The sequence below is a fragment of the Anabrus simplex genome, chromosome 10, assembly GCF_040414725.1.
Source record: "Anabrus simplex isolate iqAnaSimp1 chromosome 10, ASM4041472v1, whole genome shotgun sequence".
In the NCBI taxonomy this organism is placed as follows: Eukaryota; Metazoa; Arthropoda; class Insecta; order Orthoptera; family Tettigoniidae; genus Anabrus; species Anabrus simplex.
Window position 1 is genome coordinate 16,056,361 of NC_090274.1, and position 19,835 is coordinate 16,076,195.

General features: G+C 38.3%; 1 protein-coding gene across 5 annotated transcripts in view; it reads left to right on the plus strand.

The window, feature by feature from the left end:
- Positions 1 to 19,835, plus strand: part of Efa6 (Exchange factor for Arf 6) — a 366,073-nt gene that overhangs the window by 298,113 nt on the left and 48,125 nt on the right. For all 5 annotated transcript variants that reach the window (XR_010861133.2, XM_067154852.2, XM_067154853.2 and 2 more), the window contains exons 9-10: positions 12,563 to 12,791; positions 17,510 to 17,654. Coding sequence is in view for 4 of the 5 variants with exons in the window: in XM_067154852.2 (XP_067010953.2) it covers positions 12,563 to 12,791; positions 17,510 to 17,654 (374 nt within the window). In the remaining variant the exon portion in view is untranslated. The remainder of the gene's footprint in view (positions 1 to 12,562; positions 12,792 to 17,509; positions 17,655 to 19,835) is intronic.

Consider the following 19,835-nt stretch of genomic DNA (forward strand, 5'->3'; position numbering starts at 1 on the left):
AAATTTTTTACTTCTTCCTATCGATATTGCAGGAAAGCTCAGTTCTGGTGGCATAGTTTGCTATCCGTAACTAAGCAAGGTCCTAGTCAGAAAGGCTGCTGCTTCTACTGCAAAGAGGGTGTCAACTGTCTGTACAACCTGCCCAAACACAATTTTTTTTAATATTATTATTATTATTATTATTATTATTATTATTTTTTTTATTTTTTTTTTGTTCTGATGTACACGAAAACTTCTTACAACAGGATGTAAGATAATTTAATATTCTTCGCAAGTCATTGAGACCACTGCTTTACAGTGTTTGGGTATTGAAACAATTTGAAAACTCATTTGAAATATTCACCCAAGTGTTTCAAACCTGAAAGGTTGAGTGAAAGAGTCGGTAAGACATTTATTAAGTTGATTCATAATACACTGCTGTGCAAAACTTAAAGATGAAAGTAACTTTTGCATGCTATGTCACTACCAAGTAACATAGCTCGATGAAATTTGAACCATACGTAGGAAGAACTGCTACAGTACGGTGCAGTAGGCAACTGAAAGGAATATGTGATGGGACGAACAGAAATGACACTTCTATATAGAGACAGTAAATTACATGCAAGTCACTGTGACTCATGATGGTACCCTGGACATCACAAAGAAGAGACATGGTTATTAAAGGGTGTGTGATTACCAAGGACAGCGATGCATGCTCCCCAACGTGTTCCCATGCTGGCCACAAGATTGGTAAGGAGTTCTTGTGTTAGGGCATTCCACTCCTCCAGCAGTGCGGTTGACAACTGCTAGGTAGTCGTTACTGCACCTGGGCGTGCTGCAATACGTCTGCCCAACATGTCCCACCCGTGCTCGATCAGATTTAAGTGGGGGGAATGGGCAGGCCAGTCCATTCGCCGAATATCCTCTTGTTCCAAGAGCTCCTCCACCTGTGCTGTTTGATGTGAGTCTCTTCTTGCCTGTTGCACAATGTAGCGGTCGTTTGGTGCTGTAGTTGACCATGGTCAACCCCCTCCTCTCCTTCAGGCAGCATTGGCTGTGGTTAATGCTCTCCTTGCATGTGAAACAATGCTGTGAGCAATACCAAACTCCTGGGCTACACTCGTCACACTTCGTCCTTCTTCCAGTTTGTCGATGATTCTTCCCCGTGAGAAGTCATCAAAATGTTGTCTCCGGGCTTTTTAATAAATAACACCACCACAGTGCATCATAACAGCTTGCTGTTTGACTCACACTATCTTGTCCCGTTTCTTCAACTACCTCGTTTTGTGGGGCCAGACCAGTTTGAAAGTGTAGTTGCGCTGACCTCATCCCCAGATTTCTATACATGCATGGAAGACCTCTGGCAACATGTTACCGCACTTTTATTCATTTTATGTCATGTTGACCTCGTCCTTAAGTTTTGCACAGCAGTGTAATTTGAAAATTTAATTTTTATATGTGTACATTTTAGTATTTGAATTAATAAATCTTGGGCTTACAGAATTTATGCTGGTTGGTTTGAATGCGCAAATAAAGTTATCATATACAGACATTGTGTTGTTTGTTCTGTCCTTTACCAAAGCAACAAAAAACAAAAAAAGTCTGACACCACATGGCATCACGCTGTATTTGTTTGTTGCACAAAAAGTGGTGGGTCACCATGAAGCATCACATGTGACCTTGGTATGATGCGATACTGTTTATTCCGTACATTGTAGAGATATATTTTGAGATTATATAAACAGCCTACATTGTATTCTGGCACCAGTGAAATAGTGTGCTATGGCACTCAACATTACTTCACTTGTAACAACACCGTTTTCTCTAACTGCTGGTTTCTAAAAATAAAAAATAAAAAAAGACATTGGTGAGATATTTAAAGTGATGGAACATTTTGAGTAAAATCTAAATTTCTAAGCCAAGTTGGTCACATAATTTATTCATATGTAGGGAGAAGCAAACCTAATGCACAGGGCATGTGTGACTGACAGCGTATGCGGCCTCACTGGAAAGAATTGTAATGCTGGAGCAGTAAATTTAACCAACAATTTGTGGCACTGAAAGTTTTGTCTTACCAGCTGTTGAAATTGTTCAACCATTTATATCCAAGCCTGAGTCACAGCGGTCCAGAAAGTTCTGAAAACTTGAAAAACTTGCTGCACTTCACCTTGGCTTTTACTGCGATGGTTGTTCCTGTAATCTTCCTATGAGGGTTTCAGAAATGGATCATGTTTCTCGTCATTTCAAAAACCACTGCACCATGGTACTTTCCGATGGCCAAGCAAGCTCAGCATAGCATTTGCCACAATTACATAAGAGAGGAGAAATATTCCTTGTTTTTAACTTTTAGCTGTTTGGATACAAACTGGTAGCAAGTGGAAAGCTCCTGGACGCGTTAGGTTTGGCTCGCCCTACAGTTTTCCCTCCAAACTGGAGTATGAGTAGTGATCATGTTTTCCAGATATCAGTGCCTATCGTTGATAGTATAAGTTTCTTTTTGTCAGGTTGTAACATATCAGACCTCCTAGAATGTGTTGGTGTTGAATTCTCTCATCTCTGTTGTTGCTTCCTTGAGAATTTCGACTGCGTGAGTGTTCTCGAGACTCTTATTGACGCTTTGCATGTTGAACGTAACGTCCAGTCAGGAGAGCCTGGACAGCACACCGTGTGGCTTGTAGCATGTTAAATATGCATCTTGCAAACTACTGCTCATTTTGCCACTATTTCTTATTGTGAAATAAAATAAGAGGGTAGTTCAATAAATAACCAAACTTTGAAAATAACTCTTTAGGGGACTTGACTACAGCCTAGTCAATGCTCCTTACCTATATTCATACAATACTCTCAACACTGAAAGCAGTCCTGATATACATTTTGGGGGATCACGCACAGTTCTGCCCTACAGTTCGAGTTGGATCTCTGTATTTGCCTGAGATCGTCATCTTTTCAGGATGAATTTCAGTTTGGGGAATAGAAAAAGAGTCCTTTGGGGCTAGGTCTGGTGGGTAGCATAGTCGTCTTCATGAATCAACAGCAATGTGTCATGGCAGAGGCTCTCTCAAGATAATACCAGCGTTTCATTGTTTTACCTCACGTCTCTCTGGTCTTCAGTTAGGAGGCATGGAATGAGCTTTATTCTGTGAAAATTTCATGACTTAATCCTATCGATCTTACGTTCTTCTCGTACTTCTCGAACTGTTATACGATGATGAGGCTACAGGACTTCTGTGTAATACAAGCATTGCCACACAATATTGAGGGCCATCCTGAATGCGAGTCATTGTCCGTTGACTGTCAACCGTTGTTGAAGTGGTGGAATCAATTAAAACACTGTGTACGACTTGAAGTGATTATCACCATACATTGTTTTCAATATTTGGCATGTCTCCATGAACCTTCATTATGTGGTATGTGCCCATAAAAGTTTTCCCGTGATTCAAGCAGAAACGAATGTTGATACTCTGCTCATAATATTCAGACATTTTGACAAATGCAAGATGTACTCTACACACTCGTAAACTAATAGCAGTAAGTAATTGTTTCAGAAGAGCATGGCAATTGGGTAGTTACTTATGAAGACTACGTTTACGCAGTATTTTCAAAGTTCGGTTAATTTTTGAACAGGCTTTGTTTTGTATTTGAGATGTGTTCTGTACTTTACAGTTGTTATTGTCTTCGAAGTGATTACAGAACTCGTGACTTTTTGGAGCAATAGCCCTAATGTATTAAGACTTCTTCTCTAGTAAAATGTTCTTTGTATATGCCCTGTCACCATCTTGGCTGTGCTCACTACATGAAGACATGTTTTAGCCTTCACCCAACAGCTGTCCACGAATAAAAATAGACCTAGCCTATATAGATAGATTTCTACTTTCATAAAAGTCTGGCTTTGAGATTTATTTATAGTTATAGAAAATGCTAGTCCAATTGAACTACAATGAAGGTTGACTCTGCTCATAATATTCAGACATTTTGACAAATGCAAGATGTACTCTACACACTCGTAAACTAATAGCAATAAGTAATTGTTCCAGAAGAGCATGGCATTTGACTAGTTACTTATGAAGCATAGCACTATATAGTGCCACTAACTGGAAACTGTTAAGACTTTACATTTACACAGTATTTTCAAATATACTGTGTAGACGTAGCATGCCTACCACTTACCCGGGTTCAATTCCCGGCCAGGTCAGGGATTTTTACCTGGATCTGAGGGCTGGTTCGAGGTCCATTCAGCGTACATGATTACAATTGAGGAGCTATATGATGGTGAGATGGCAGCCCCGGTCTAGAAAGCCAAGAATAATGGCCAAGAGGATTCATTGTGCTGACCACACGACACCTCGTATTCCGCAGGCCTTCAGGTTGAGCAGCTAAAACTAGCTAAACAATTGATAGGGAATCTGCCACCTGGGCAAGAGCCCTAAATGCGGATGATTGATTGATTGATTGATTGATTGATTGATTGATTGATTGATTGATTGATTGATTGATTGATTGATTGATTGATTGATTGATTTCAGCAGATGACGAAGAGCCTTCAGTTCATTGCCTACACCTATGGAGGAAAAAAAAAACCCTTTAATACCTCAGAGATATGTGAAATAAGGATATCACTGAACTTTACGGTCAATTCTTTGTTGTGCCATCAGGTGAAATTGGCGTACTCCCATGTAGAAAAACGCATTTTCTGTTGGTTTCTCAGTAGTAACTTATGTGACGGAGATGAAATGGATAATATTTTATGAGCCCCTTTCCGCTATTTAAGTATTTTCAGTGATGATATCTTCAAAGGAATAGCTGGTACTTGAGGTGGACATCTTAGCTTTATAACCCTGTACATGAATACGACCCAGTACTTTGGTTAAAAAAAAAAACATTTGAATTGATATTAAAACAGAGAACTGTTCAGTGGTTATCACACAGTTTTTATTTATTTAATAAAACATTATATTTAGGGGAACAATTTTACTTCTAGCAAAGTCCTGGAATTATGATCTGAAGAATGGGCCATCTTCCAAGGTCATTCAGTGTACTGAACTCCCGTGTTTTTTTTTTTTTTTCCCCTCCCAGAATTATACTGAACAGCCACTTAAAATTTAGTTTCATGTAATTTGTAGCTTTTAGACAAGCTAAACATATTGTTCCATGTTCTTATTCAGTATTTCGACAATTATATCGTTGAGTTTCTTTTTAAAAACAAAAAGCAATCTATAACTAGTGCATGCCGTGGCTCCTCTTCCCACATTGACTTGTCATTGTGTTCTGTGACGTGATTGTGATTGTTCCTCTCCACTACTTGTACCCAGCAATGGAAAAAATGTAACATCTAGAGATACTTCAAAGTTTATAATTTTCATGTTCCATATTGATGACAATATAATTATTGTAGACAAATGAGGTAATCCACCTAATCAATACGATATAAAATTAGTACTTCAATATATTTCAATTATGGTACTATTGCTATTAGGCCATCATCAGCCATAAGAGCTTAAAACATTAAAAAAAACTAATTGAACATGCATATAGCAAAAATAGATAGCATAATACTTGAAAATTGTTCTGATCCAATATTCAATATTCACTAAAATAAGCCACTGTCTTGAGGATATAACACAACACTTGAAAATTCTTATGATCTCCAATATTTTGTTTGTTGTATTGTCTCAAGTATCAACACTGCTCTTATTCCTTTCAAGTGCATTTATGTTGTGATTTTGTGTTTGTGCAGATGATGGCTCCAAGAGCTGAAACATGCACACATTAAATATATACAGGGTGATCCACTATTATATCCCTATTTTTATTTCGCTATTATTCTGTCATAACAATGCTACATGGTGGCTTTCAATTCTGTTATGTACTATGGTCCTTGCCATTTCATATTTCAATCTAGGCACCAGCATTACCAGCAAACCGTTGCAGTTGGGGCCCAATGTTCTTTACACACCGTTGCAACAAGCTACAAACTTTTGTTTATCCCATTGTTTCAACCTGGGACGGAGTGGACAATGTGCACTTTATGCACGATGGGGCACCTCCCCATTTTGCATTGATTTCGCGAGAATGGCTTGTCAATGGTTTTCCAGGCCGCGTTATTGGACGTCGTGGCAATGTTGAGTGGCCACAGAGAAGTCCAGACTTGACCCCATTGGATTTTTTTTGGGGGGGGTATTTGAAAGAGAAGGTGTATGCCAGAAAACCACGTTACTTGGACACTTTGGAAGTAGTCATTAGGGAAGAGTGTGCACGGATACCAAACGACATGTTGCAAAACACTGTCAGGAACATTGCGCCCCGACTACAACGGTGTGCCGCTAATACTGGTGCCTATGTTGAAATATGAAATGGCAAGGACCATAGTACATAACAGAATTGAAAGCAACCATGTAGCACTGTTAATGACAGAATAATAGTGAAATAAAAATAGGGATATAGTAGTGGATCACCCTGTATATTATATTTTCTCATACTCTTTAATGCACCGTTAAGTTTTTCCTGAAAGAGATTGCTCTCTGATAGCATTTAATTCAGTAAAGTTGAGAGATTGGATCTCCACCGAGATTCTTAAAAAGATGCCATGCTTGTCGAATATTCTTGTTTCATGTTGGTATGTATTAGTAACCAGATTATTCCGTGAGTCTACATCTGTTTTGCTGAGAGATGTCACAAGTGCTTGTCCAGCTTCCACTGTTTCCTTGGAGAAGAGGTCTGTCTCGTACAAGTTACGCTAATTATCCCAGAGATATATCTTTATCAGAAAGACCTGGGTTATATACTCTATTTCCATTATTTTCAGACCACTTTTCAAGCTCTGCACTATTTTCATCTGTTGATGTATACCCCCATGCAGTTCCATGACAGTTGAAATCACCAGTTATTAAGTTGATGTTATGGTGATAAAAATTTGTTGGTTGCTTAAACACAAGATTCTCTTCAGGAAGCTTATAAACAGATGTTATAGAGAACTGTGTTGTTTTGACAGTTGTTTCGATATTGTTTCTCTCCGACAAAGCAGCAGATGTGTAAGCCACTCGTAAAGAATATGGCATTATTGTAAGTCTCATGCCTTTATATCTCAGTCATTGTCCTGATGGCCCTGTAAGGGTTTCTTGCAAAGCAATGGTATCACAGTTATATTGAGTGCTGCACCGGACCCAAGACGGAAAAACACATATAACACGACGGGAGATTCGAGGGCGTGGAGTCCGATCAGGAGAGGCAGATAACAGCCTCGAACTGAAGGCGTTGATCAATAATAATTCGTGACAAGGAAAAAAATAACTAACTACCAGCAATAAAAATTGAATAAAATTAAATGAGGGTTTATTAAGATAAAAACGTAAATGCAAGCAAAGAAGCCACCAAAGAAAAATGAAACATTATTACATACGTGCTTTTGTCCTTCAGGTTAGTAGAAGCTAGCATCGTAACCGTTCGAGCACAACATATCATAAACATATGGATAAACAATACCTTACGACGTGCTCACTGCTTGATTGATATTTTCACAACATTATTGAAACATCTTCAACAGAAAAAGATCCTCACGGACTTATTTTGGTCATTTCTTTCCACGAAGTAGTTCACATTATATTTACCAAACATTACTCAAGCCTCCATCATTATTACAGCATCAACAATGACCATCACAAGTGTTCCGAGGTATCTGTGGAACAGCAGAGGTGAAAGAAGGTGCGGGGGTGAACAGGTCTCAGGCTACGAAATTAAAATTAATTTAAAATTTAACAAGGTTATATTTTCTTTTCAAAATCAGGAAATAACAAGCATGGCATGTACAGAGTAGCAAGGCTTCGAGCCCCGAACTCACAGTTCTTGGGCAATTAGCCCAACTTTACTCCAAAATAAGTTTTAACAGAGGGGCAGAAAACCCCATTCATGCCCAGGAGCACTTGCTCCAAATTACACAGAAAAGCCTCCTCAAGGCATACAACACTCAATTTTCAAGAAAGAGCCACTCGCTCTCAAACTTTAAGCCTATCAAAGGCCACACCAAACTCCACCTTCAAGTTGTCCTCTAAGGACATAAACACAGGGGTAAAATACCCAACCTACTGAGGCCTATTAAATGAAAAAAAAAAGGTTAATTACATGGCCTCTAAAATACCAATTTGAGAGGAGGCGATCTGCACTCCTAATACATTTTGTTTAAAACCTAATCTGGCTCTAGGCCGCTAATGCAAGGGCTAATCCCATACTAAAGAGGTGACTTTAGAAAGAAACAATTTACATTACGTTAAGGAAGAATCGGTTGTGAAAAATAAGTTCACCTCAAAACAATATGAGTGGGAGCTCGAGAGGGTTAAGCACTCTCTATCCCAATATGTAGCTTTAAAAGAGAATAGATGCTAAGAGTCTTTACATTTTAGGGAAAAGTTACATGATGGAAAAGCTTCGGACCCGCCCCGAGAGTTAAACTGCTGAGCTAGCAAGAAAAGAAGTTATTAAACGGCCATTACCTTGTTGTTGAACTGCTGGCCGAAGAAAGAGGCGCTTCCCGCCCCCTGCTATGTACTTTACACACTGAAAGATGGTACTGAAGTGGCGCAGAGACCCTAAAATCAGCAGTTTATATACTCTCGCGGAAAGTTCGAGGCGTTTCAGGAATAAGAACACCCTCCCACAAAAGCTTTATTGGCTAGGGTTAAGCAGCATATTCAAGTTGGAGAAGATACACCTGATTGGTTATAAATTAATTAAAGAAATTCGGGATTGGCTAAATTCAAAACAAGGGGAAGGAAAGGGTTATACAGCCAACTTAAACAATAACAGAAAGAAATTTAACAAGAAACAAACTTTTGAAATAAAAATTTCTCCAAAAAACAGTTCTTTCACTTCGCACTAGGGTGCACTATTGTAGTTCTTCAGTAGTGTCCTCTAGGAGAGAAAGTTCGCACTTCTTACTACAGGTAAAACAAAAATACATCGAAAACGACCCAGTTCAGAAACTCCAAAATTTCCAAGTAGTGACATCTTCTGAGAAACTTGAAAAGTAACACATTAGATAAAGTTCAAACTTCCTCCAGTAGGGGAGTTTCAACTGGCGCAAGGTTTGAATTAGCGACATGGAGGTGTACCACCCGGTACAACAAGGATAAAAGATCACACAGCCTCTCGGAGTAGAGCGAACAATAGTTACATGAAGGCAATGTAGGTATCGAGATGGCCAGGGGTGCAGCATCTCAGTACCAAAGAGCACACAAAAGGCAAAGAAAATAAAGCGGGTGTGCGCATCACCCGAATTAAAATGAAACAAAAATGGCGGCCATAAGAACGAGCAAAATGGTGATAAAATAGACCAAGATAAAATAATAAACACCGCACTCGAAGTGAAAACCAAGCGTACGAGGAATAAATGAAAAGGAGCATAAATTATCTGACCGATGCAACATCCTTTTAGCCCCTCGCTCGCTCTCACACATACACTCAGGCATTGTCGATATCGGGCAACAATAGGGTCAATAACCTCTCTTCAAAACAGATTGCAAACACATGTAGTATGACTCACCTGGCCATAAGTAAGTTCCCACACATGACGTAGAAACGTGCACACTGCAAATATTTTATAAGCAGGACGATGTGGACCCATGGCCCACGTACAAGCCCACCAACACACGCACTGGGTACGACGTATCTCTGTGTCGACACCCAGAGCCTACTAACATTTGGTGGCAATAAAGAAGTATAATGTCGTGCACATAATGACAATTCCCGTAGAGTCCCAGTTACCTCGTCACCACCACCACAATAATGCCCTCAAACACACATCCATTCATATCATGGGGCAAAGACGTATATCAGTCAGTCGCGATTACAAGGCACTTGAAACAGCCGAAAGATAAACATAAAATAAGAGTGAAAACACAGCTCACATTACCTGTAGTTAAAGCTGATAAATTAAAAATCTGAATATGAATACAGGCAGAGTTTAAGCCTTATAAAAACCCATCGATAATTCAAAAATGCTACTCCAATTAGAGGCGACTCCATCTTTCTTCCTGTCCTTCAGGTCATAACAACAACAAAGACATCAAGTCAAGGAGATAAAAGTCAAAGACTCGCGGAAGAAAGGACCATCCGTTTACAAAGCAGGGGCGCTGCCCTCTGCGGTACAGTTTGGGAAATAGTTAATAGTCAGTTTAGTGAAGTCAAACGAGAGCTAATGCAAGCTCTTAGCAATCACAGATAAACCTACATGTTATGAACATGCTAAACAAGCATGTTTCAGTGCACACGTCTGCTAGTAGGTGTTTCAAAAAGAAACACATAGTCCCTTGATAAAGGCCCACTGGATTCAAGTTTGATAAGTACAATAAATTCATTTTATTTGTTTAAGATTTTAATTTTCCCACTTACAAAATTATGAGGGTTGTAAATAAAATAGTGGTAACACCTGGACAATGTTAAAACTCCATGCATTGACCAGCAAGCAGAGAAGGGCATCAGTTGGAGCTTGTGTCGTAGCATAGAATGCCCGATGCTGTATCCCCCCCCCCCCCCCCCAATCACCTATATTGCCCTAACATATGTTTACAAAGGTGAAGGGGACACATTTCTGCAGCGTATTGTGACCATTGATGAAACATGGGCAAGGGCATATAAGCCTAAACTAAAGTGGTAATTAAATGAATGGTGTTGCCCAATATGCTATGTTCAGCAAGAACCCAGTAGGATGAGGATCATGCTGATAGCGACTTATGATGCCATACTCTATCCCAATGTGACACTGTTAATGCAACATACTAACGCTGGTTCCTTGACGAACACCATTTGTGTCCAGCTCTATGGTGGTTGCGACGTGGCAGAACCAGTGACTACTGCATTGCACAGTTGACATTGGCAAGTCTTGGAGCATCCTCCATATTCTCTTGACATGAGTCCTTGTGACTCTGATTTTTTTCCCTCAGTTGAAAGAACCTCTTGGAAGCATCAGGTTTTTCTGATATTCCACGAGTGCTCCGAGCACTAGGGTGCTCCATTGCTATGATCAGCTGAGACCCCCATGCTGACGGCATTATACTGCTGCCATACATTTGGTGGAAGGTCCAGAACTTCACTTATGATTATATTGCAGGGATGCAATGGAATTTTTTGATGACTTTAATAAATTGCTGGTAATAAATTATACATGTTGCCACTGTTTTATTTACAACCCTGAGAGATACGAGGTCTTCATTCTGATGTGACAGTATATGAAATTCTAACATTTATGTTCTGGAGCAACGTGATGTCTACTTGCTGCAGCATATTTACAAGCACTTGCGTTGTGATAGTGATGCCCGAGAGGATGAGAAACTTAAGTATTGTAGTACTGTATCTTCAGACAGGAAAGTGGAGGGAGATAGAATGGAGGCCAAGGAACCCAGGACTCCTTCCCTACCAGTGCTTCTGGAAGTACCACTATGAGTTTTGTTGACTGGTTGGAAATATAACATTTTGTGCAGATTTCATTTCAAAGTGTTAATCAAATGAAATAAATATCTGTATTTTTTACTATGTTGCTTGATTTGAAATTGGACGTGCAGGGAATGAGAGTGGAAATATAATTGGACTCCTAAGGGTAAATTGCAATATACCAGTATCTAGCGAGTGTTTGATCGTGTCTTATTTGTAAATTTATGGTGCGGACAGATCTATGTGCCTGGAATACTGAATGTTGTTATTTGTCCTTTTTGTACATAGTTGCATGGAGGCTTATTTGCTTTTTTATGATCTGTTTTAAAATAATATTACTTCTTCTGCACTGCTTCCAAAGTATCCCCAGTTTTGTGGATATGCTTCATTTTCCTGTCTAAAACTTGCAAGGCCTGCTGATACTAAATCTTTGTTCTTTCAGGTATTTTTCCAGGAGGTTCATTCAAAGAACTTCATATTTATCATCTGCAGGAATAACCCTGTTGTAATTGTTATCTCCGGCAATGCACCACAGACTCACACAGCTCTGTTAGTAGCTTGCACGTCTGTCGACTGTTAGTGATCCGTGGTTCCCAAATTGGAGGGGCTACAGACAACTAAATCTGAATATGATCCAATAAATTAGAGAAATAAATTAACATATGGCATTAACATTTGTAAGTGAAAGTAAAGATTCTTCAGGCCAACTTCTTGTTTCAACCTCGCTTCCTAGTTACTGTACTGTTGTGAATTTATTTGACATTATTAGCCTAATTAGGGGGACCTAGCTCATACAGTAGTAACATTCATCAGGTAAAGAGCAACCCCAGCATTTTAATAAGTGCCTTGGCTGATTCATTTCTAGCAGTTAACAATCACATCTACATTTATTGAGTTCCGGGAGTAACGCCATTCATTTATAAATTTCAGCCACTGGCAAAAGCAGCTGTTGACATGGATGAAATTAAAGTCGCATTTTAGAATATTTTGCTATGAAAGTACTGTAAATATATTTCTGTGGATAGGTTGGCCTGTAATATGAGCTAAAATTTCTATGGTTTATATTTTGAAATTGCTGCAGCACATAAAACAAGTTTTACTGTATGTGCTTTACAAAGCCACTTGGGGGAAGGTGTTTGAAGACTAAAACTAATTCTCTTCACAGCTCCTTTCGGAAAGCGCGGCTGGAAGATGTTCTACTGTACGCTGCGGGACATGGTTTTGTACCTCCACAAGGATGAACATGGCTTCCGAAAGAGCGCGCTCAGCGATAACCTGCACAACGCTATCCGTATTCATCACGCACTGGCCACTAAAGCTTCCGACTACACTAAAAAGCAGCATGTGTTCCGGTTGCAGACGGCCGACCAGGCAGAGTACCTCTTTCAGACCAGGTAAGTATGTTATATCTCCACAGTCCCTATTTACCCTGGCTTCTTCAAGCTGAATATAGAGGAGCTTGGCTTACTAGCAGTAGAAGGTGGTGGAACGTACTGTACTTTTAAAACAGAGGAAAGCTGTGGTTTTAGCAGATGTTTAAAAAAAAAACTTATTACGCTAGTATAAAGAGGATAATACGAAGCAATACAGGGAAAACAAGTGGACATCTAGAAGGACAAAGGAACATTTAGTTTCTTCAGTAAATTATTATTATTATTATTATTATTATTATTATTATTATTATTATTATTATTATTATTATTATTATTATTATTATTATTACTCTGTAGTCTTCTGAGGGACGTGAAGTTCCCGTGCCGATCCCACAATCCTCTTCCATCCTTTTTGACCTTGAGCCTGCTTTTCTCAGTTATCAGTTTGGAAGGTCCGACATACCTTGTTGATATCCATCTTCCAGGTACTTTGGGGTCTTCCTGAAGGACTTTTCCCATTAAGAGGTCCTATGTGTAGATCTGCTTACTGGTGCTCTGTTATTCTGCATCCTCAGTACATGTCCAGCCCAGCGCAGTCTGTTGGATTCTATCACACCCATTAAAGTGTGTTGGTGAGAGAGGGTGTAAATCTCGTAATTTGACCTTTTCTACCATCTTTGAGAGATAGGATCGAACCATGGGCCAAATATTTTTCTATAAACTTTATTCTCAAAGACTTGCAACTGCTCTACTCTTTCTTGGTTATACTCCATGTGTCGGAACCGTACAGAAGTACTGATCGAGTGATTGTATTGTAGATCTTCATTTTTGTATTCCTTGTTAAAAACTTGGAGCCTAATATAGGGCTCATAGATTAAAATACCTTATTTGCATTCTTAATCCTAGCTTGGTGTTCCTGTTGCCTTCGGTTTTGCTCATTGATTAATACACCAAGCAATTTAAACTCCTCTACTCTTTTAAATATATATTTCTCAATCTTCAAAAGCAATCTGTCAACCTCCCCATGATTCGGTCTTTGTACAACCATGTAATGTGTCTTTTTATCATTTACCCGTAAGCCAATTTTTGCTGCCATTTCCTCTAGTTCCACAAATAACAGCCTAATTTCTAATTCATTGTGGCCAATAAGAACAATATCATCCAAATATGCAAGGACTTTGTGTTGTCTCCCCAATATGATGTCAGCAGGTACAAGGGCTAATTTCCTGATAATCTTCTCCTCTGCAATGTTGAATAGAAGAGGAGATAGTACATCCCCTTGTCTCAGACCAGTTTTATTCTGGAAGGAACTTGATTTTCTGCCCTTGAGCAAAACACAGCTAACATTAACATCCATACACAGTTTGCACATGTTAATTTTATGGGAAAGCCAAACTCCATCATGATGTTCCACAGCTCTTCTCTATGGATTGAATCATATGCCTCGAAGAAATCTATAAAGAGATTATGAACCGACTCCTTGTGTTCCTACACCTTGTCATTAATAGTCTTGATTGCAAATATGTTGTCTGTAGTGGATCTGTTACTACGAAAACCGTTCTGATAGTCCCCAATAACATTTTCAGCAAATGGTTTTAAACGCTGTAAAAGAATAAAAGATAGAATTGTGTAGGTCGTGTTTATTAGAGAGATGCCATGGTAATTTTGAAGTTCTTCCTTATCCCCTCCTTTATGAATTAGGACAGTAGGTGATTCCTGGCATTCTTTTGGAATAACTTCATCGTGCCATATCCTTAGAATGATCTTATATATGTATTTATGTAATCTTTCTGCACTGTGTTTAATAAGCTCACCAGGAACGTTGTCACTACCTGAAGCTTTATTGTTTTTTACACAGGTAATACTTTGTAATACCTCTTGATATGATGGCTCTGGTATTTGTTCTTCTGATGGGGAACTAGATGGTTTACCAATACAGGTTTCTGGATCATCACAATTCAGCAAGGAATCGAAGTATTGCTTACAGTTATTTAATCATTTGTCCTGATCAGTGATTAAATTTCCAGACTTAGCTCTCATAATACTCGATCTTGGTTGAAATCCTTTTTTTAATTGTGTTGATAGTTCCATACACCATGAGAATGTTCCTGTTTCTGTAGTCATCTTGGATTGATTCTATTTATTGTCTCAGGTAGACTTTTTTCTTTCTACAAATTAATTTACTACATTCTTTCTGTTTTTCTCTGTATAGTTTCTCAACATATACATTCTTATTAGACTGCAGCCACTTATTATGCCATATTACCACTTCATTAACTACATCTTGACATGCCTCATCGAATCATTTCTTTTTCTTACTAACACCTCTTGGTCACTTTCATTGCTACTGTTGTGATGATTTGTTTTGCGTTATTCCACATTCGTTCACAAACTTCGTCATTTGTTTCATCAATGTCTTCTGTAGGATCTTCTCCCAGAATACCAAATCTGTTTGCAATTTCCACATTATTTTTGGCAGTCTTACCGTCACTCTAATACCATGTTTCTTTATGTATCTGTTTATGTGGGAAAGTGGTACTCCGGACATCCATGTTTGTGGATGTAGCGAAATTGATTAGTCTAATGGCATTATCATTGCTTTCATCATGCAGACTTTCCTTTCCTATTGTTGGCACAAAAATTTCTTCCTTTCCAACTTCTGCATTGAAATCACCCAAAATCATTTTGACATCATGTTTGGTTAATTTATTCCACAGTTTTAACAAATCCTCATAAAAGGAGTCTTTAATGTGATCATCCTTGTAGTTTGTGGGGGCATGGCAGTTCACCAGTGATATGTTAAACCATTTAGAATGAACCCCCAAATTGCATAGTCTTTTATTCACATGTTCAAAGGACAGCACTGACAATACTAGTGAATTTTGGACACAAAATGCAGTACCAAATTCGTGGGATCCAGTTTCTTTACCACTCTTAAAAAGTGTATACTTCTGCATGTCCTGTATACCATTACTGATAATCTAATCTCTTGAATTGCAGCATTTCCCACTCTATACTTCTCCATCTGTTGACTGAGGATTTTGAAGGATCCAGGTTTATACAGGGTTCTTACATTCCAAGTTCCTATTCGTAAAGCTGATTTCCATTGCAGGGTCATCATATTTTGATATCTATTCTTATTCATCTGAGGCAAATGTGATATATTCATAGCAACCTTTTTTTTTAACGCAATAGAGCCGTTAACCCTATGTGCAACCTCCAACCTGGAGAGCCAGAGACTTTTCTGTCAGGGCTGCCATACCTTAGCCGAGTAAACATACTTGATCTAGCAGCAGTAAATTTATGGATAGTCTACAAGGAAGTTATGGGACAGAGAATCTCTCGACATGATCCTTGAAGTAATACAAGAACTAAGATCTGATTTTGTGAAGACAAGATCCCGATTGATTGAACTCCCTACACTTCAACCTGAGCCTCAGATTCAGGTTCAATGTGCCTGTCGTAAGAGACGACAATGTCAGGTGAACTCCAATTGTCTTTGTGCAACAAAGTAGTCTGTGGAAAATGTTCGTGCATAAATTGCTTGTCAAGTGCTTAAATAGGCTTGTAAACAAATATAAACTGTTATTTTTATCATAAGTTTTCACAAAGGCATTCAATAGCAAGTCTGCCAAAATATTTCATTGTCACATATTAGAAGTGAGAGAATATGAACAATTATTAATATTTAACAATGAATTGATCTGTACACAATACATCCTAATGGTTAACTGTTGTTTTAAAATAAATTATTGAACATTCGTATGTTTCCCAGATCCTGGATACTAGGTACATGTCAGTAAGCGGCAGCCTTTATAGGTATGAGGAATGTTCAGCCATTCTAGTGTTAATGACATATTTAATGAAGAGACATTGAGACATAATTGGAAGAAGACAACAAAGGAAATGAATATAATATGACACAGATTTCTACATCAGATTGGCCACAACGAAAATGCAGTTGGAGGAGGTCACCATGGTCACCAGAACGCTATGCATGTTGATGGAAATAATGTGGTTTTTTTTAACCCGAGAATGGAAAAAAAAAATCATTCTTTTCACTAAACAGTTCCAAGTATGATGGTCATCATTGCATTGTTCATGTAACCTATATCTGGTACCAATCTTTAGAACATTCCCGTTTCCTCCATATGCAGTATTTGTGGAAGGTAACAGAAGTCATGATGTATATAGTTCAACCTCATGCCAACAGAAGTAGCTGTGTACCTACACCATCATGGCGAATGAGACAATAACTTCATTGGAAGAAAATTTATTTTTCTGTAAAAAAGTCATGGCCATGAGTGGTTCATTGTATTTTTCTTGTAAAGTAGACATAACTGGTACCAATTTTAGCTGTTGAAACCTTCCAGTTTTCTCAGTATTGCTGTGAAAGACAGACAGAATTAGGCATTTTATATATATAGATAACAAAGTGGTTAATGTGCAAAATTCTTCTTCATAGTATATATAGATATAAAATATATAGGATTTTATAATTTTAAAATATTCACAGTATAAAAAAACTTCAATCTTCAAAGAAAATAAACGACTTGTGTAAAGGATAATTAATCCTTCACAGCACCATAGTTTTAACCTTTTCCAAAAAACTACTATAAAATTCAGAACTTAAGATGGAGAAACTTGTGATATAATAAATTGTATTGATTGGCTGATTGTTAACTTTAAGACTGTAGTTTTGTATCAGTGATGTGATGGTCATGCTTTTTCTTCCTCAGCGATTCGAAAGAGCTCCAGTCGTGGATAGATACCATCAACTTTGTATGTGCCAGTTTCTCAGCCCAGCCCCTGGCTGGGGCTGTAGGTTCACAGCGCAAGTTCCAGCGGCCACTGCTACCCTGTAGTCACACGAAACTAAACCTGGTAAGGCTTTTCTCTCTCTTTTCATGGAATTGAAATGAAATTCATTATTGCAGGTGGACCACGTAGTAGGTTTGGCTGCTTTGCTTCTATTACCATGGACTACTTCACATATGAATATTCAAGCTTTTAATTAATAAGTTTGTATTATACAAGGGCAGATTGCAAAGTAATGCACAACATTTTTATATTCAGGTCTGGATGACCATAGCTGGATGTCCAGAGGTAGTAAGTTTGAAACTTGTTCTACAGACAGCACTGGCTTTACCAGGTGCTGTTCTGACATTAACTAGTGTACTAGAATTGTCTATGTGTGGAGCTTCAAGATGTAGCATGATTTTTGTGGGGGAAAAGGAAAAACATGGATTGAAATACATAGAGAAATGTTGGAAGCGTATGGTGCTGATTGGCTGGATCACAGTAACATGCAGATTTGTTGAAGAGACCTGAAATCATGCACCATACATACCAGACCTTGCACTATCTGGCTCTGATCTCTTTAGACCACTGAAGAAATTCCTAGGAATTCAACACTTCACTTCAGATGAAGTGGAATCAATCGTGCACTGGTGGCTATACTTCCAGGTAATTGAGACAAGCATGGCATTATTCATCTTGGTATCATGATGGGAGAAATGTCTCCTCAGACTTGGTTCATGTGCTATAAAACAGGTAAAACCTGTTGTATTTTTGTGCATATATCTTTTGGTTTTCATACTCGTATTTCATTTTTTCAAATGTGCATTACTTTTCAGGCCACCCTTGTATTACTGGTGAAGGAATGGAGATAATATGAGTGTTAACAAATCAAAACCAATTCTTTTTAGCAATACAATGAACAAGGCTGCTACTTTAAATTATTTTAAACAGTATTTCATCAAACTAGTAAGTAGTTTTAGGTGCTGCCTTGGCAGTCGGATTACTGATGCCCTAGATTTCGAAGACTCGTTAGAAAAACAGTTAGAATCCTTTTTAACTATGAAATCTTTGTTATGCAATGATACTCTCTTTTTAAAACCCAGACAGCACTACATGTGGTGCACCCTGCTCTATGGTGGGTGTTGAGACATGGATACAGATGATAAGTTAGCTCTTGAAATGTGGCTACTTCTTCTTCTTCTTCTTTTATGACCACATAGGATCACTTTAGTCAGTCCGTCGTTCAGGTCTCTTTGAAGGGATTGTTCGGGCTTTGCGGTCCTCCCAGTAGTTCTTCAGACGCTCCGATCTTCGTGCCCTTTCCTCAGTTGAAAATGTGCGTGTTGTTGGTTTGTTTTGTGTAAGGGTAAAGCGGAGGTTTGTATTCTTGAGTTTTGTATTCAATTTTATCTTATTTTTGGTGTCTTCTGTTGTAAGGCCTATTTCCTTCAGATCCTCTCTTACTTCTCTGATCCATTTACATCCTGTTGTGGTATTTTTTGAGACGAGATTGTGTTGTACTAGTTGTTTCAGAAGTCTTGAGTCCTGCATCCTCATGATATGTCCAAAGAATCCCAGTCTCCTCTTACGCATAGTATCTGTAATGGGTTCTAGCTCTTTGTACACGACTTTGTTAGGTATTAACCGCCACTGTCCATCTTTCTGATATTTTTTGTTGATACAGGTTCTTCCAATCCTCCTTTCAATTTTCTGAAGTCTGTCAGTCTTTGATTGTTTATTCAGGTAAAAGAGTGTTTCTGCTGCATATGTAGCTTCCGGTTTTATAACTGTGTTGTAGTGTTTTATTTTTGTATTTATTGATAGACATTTATTTTTGTAGATATCCCATGTTAATTTTTGTGCTTTAGCTAATCTATTTGTTCTTACTTGGATTGAGATTTTTTCATTTAAGTTATGTGTTATTACTTCTCCAAGATATTTAAACTGAGTTACTATTTTGATTTTATTACCATTTATGGTGACTTCTTTTAGCTGTGTTGGTTTTTGGGGCATAATTTCTGTTTTTTCAAATGATATTTTGAGGCCAATTTTATTTGCAATGTTTTGAAGTTCTGATATCTGGGTTTTTGCTTCTTTTATGTCCACTGCTAGTAATGCTAAATCGTCAGCAAAACCCAGGCAATTTGTTTTGATTTTTCGGCCAATCTTTATTTTGGGGGGACATTTTCTAAACCATTCCCTCATTACCATTTCTAGAGCACAGTTAAATAATAGTGGTGAGAGCCCATCTCCCTGCCGTAGTCC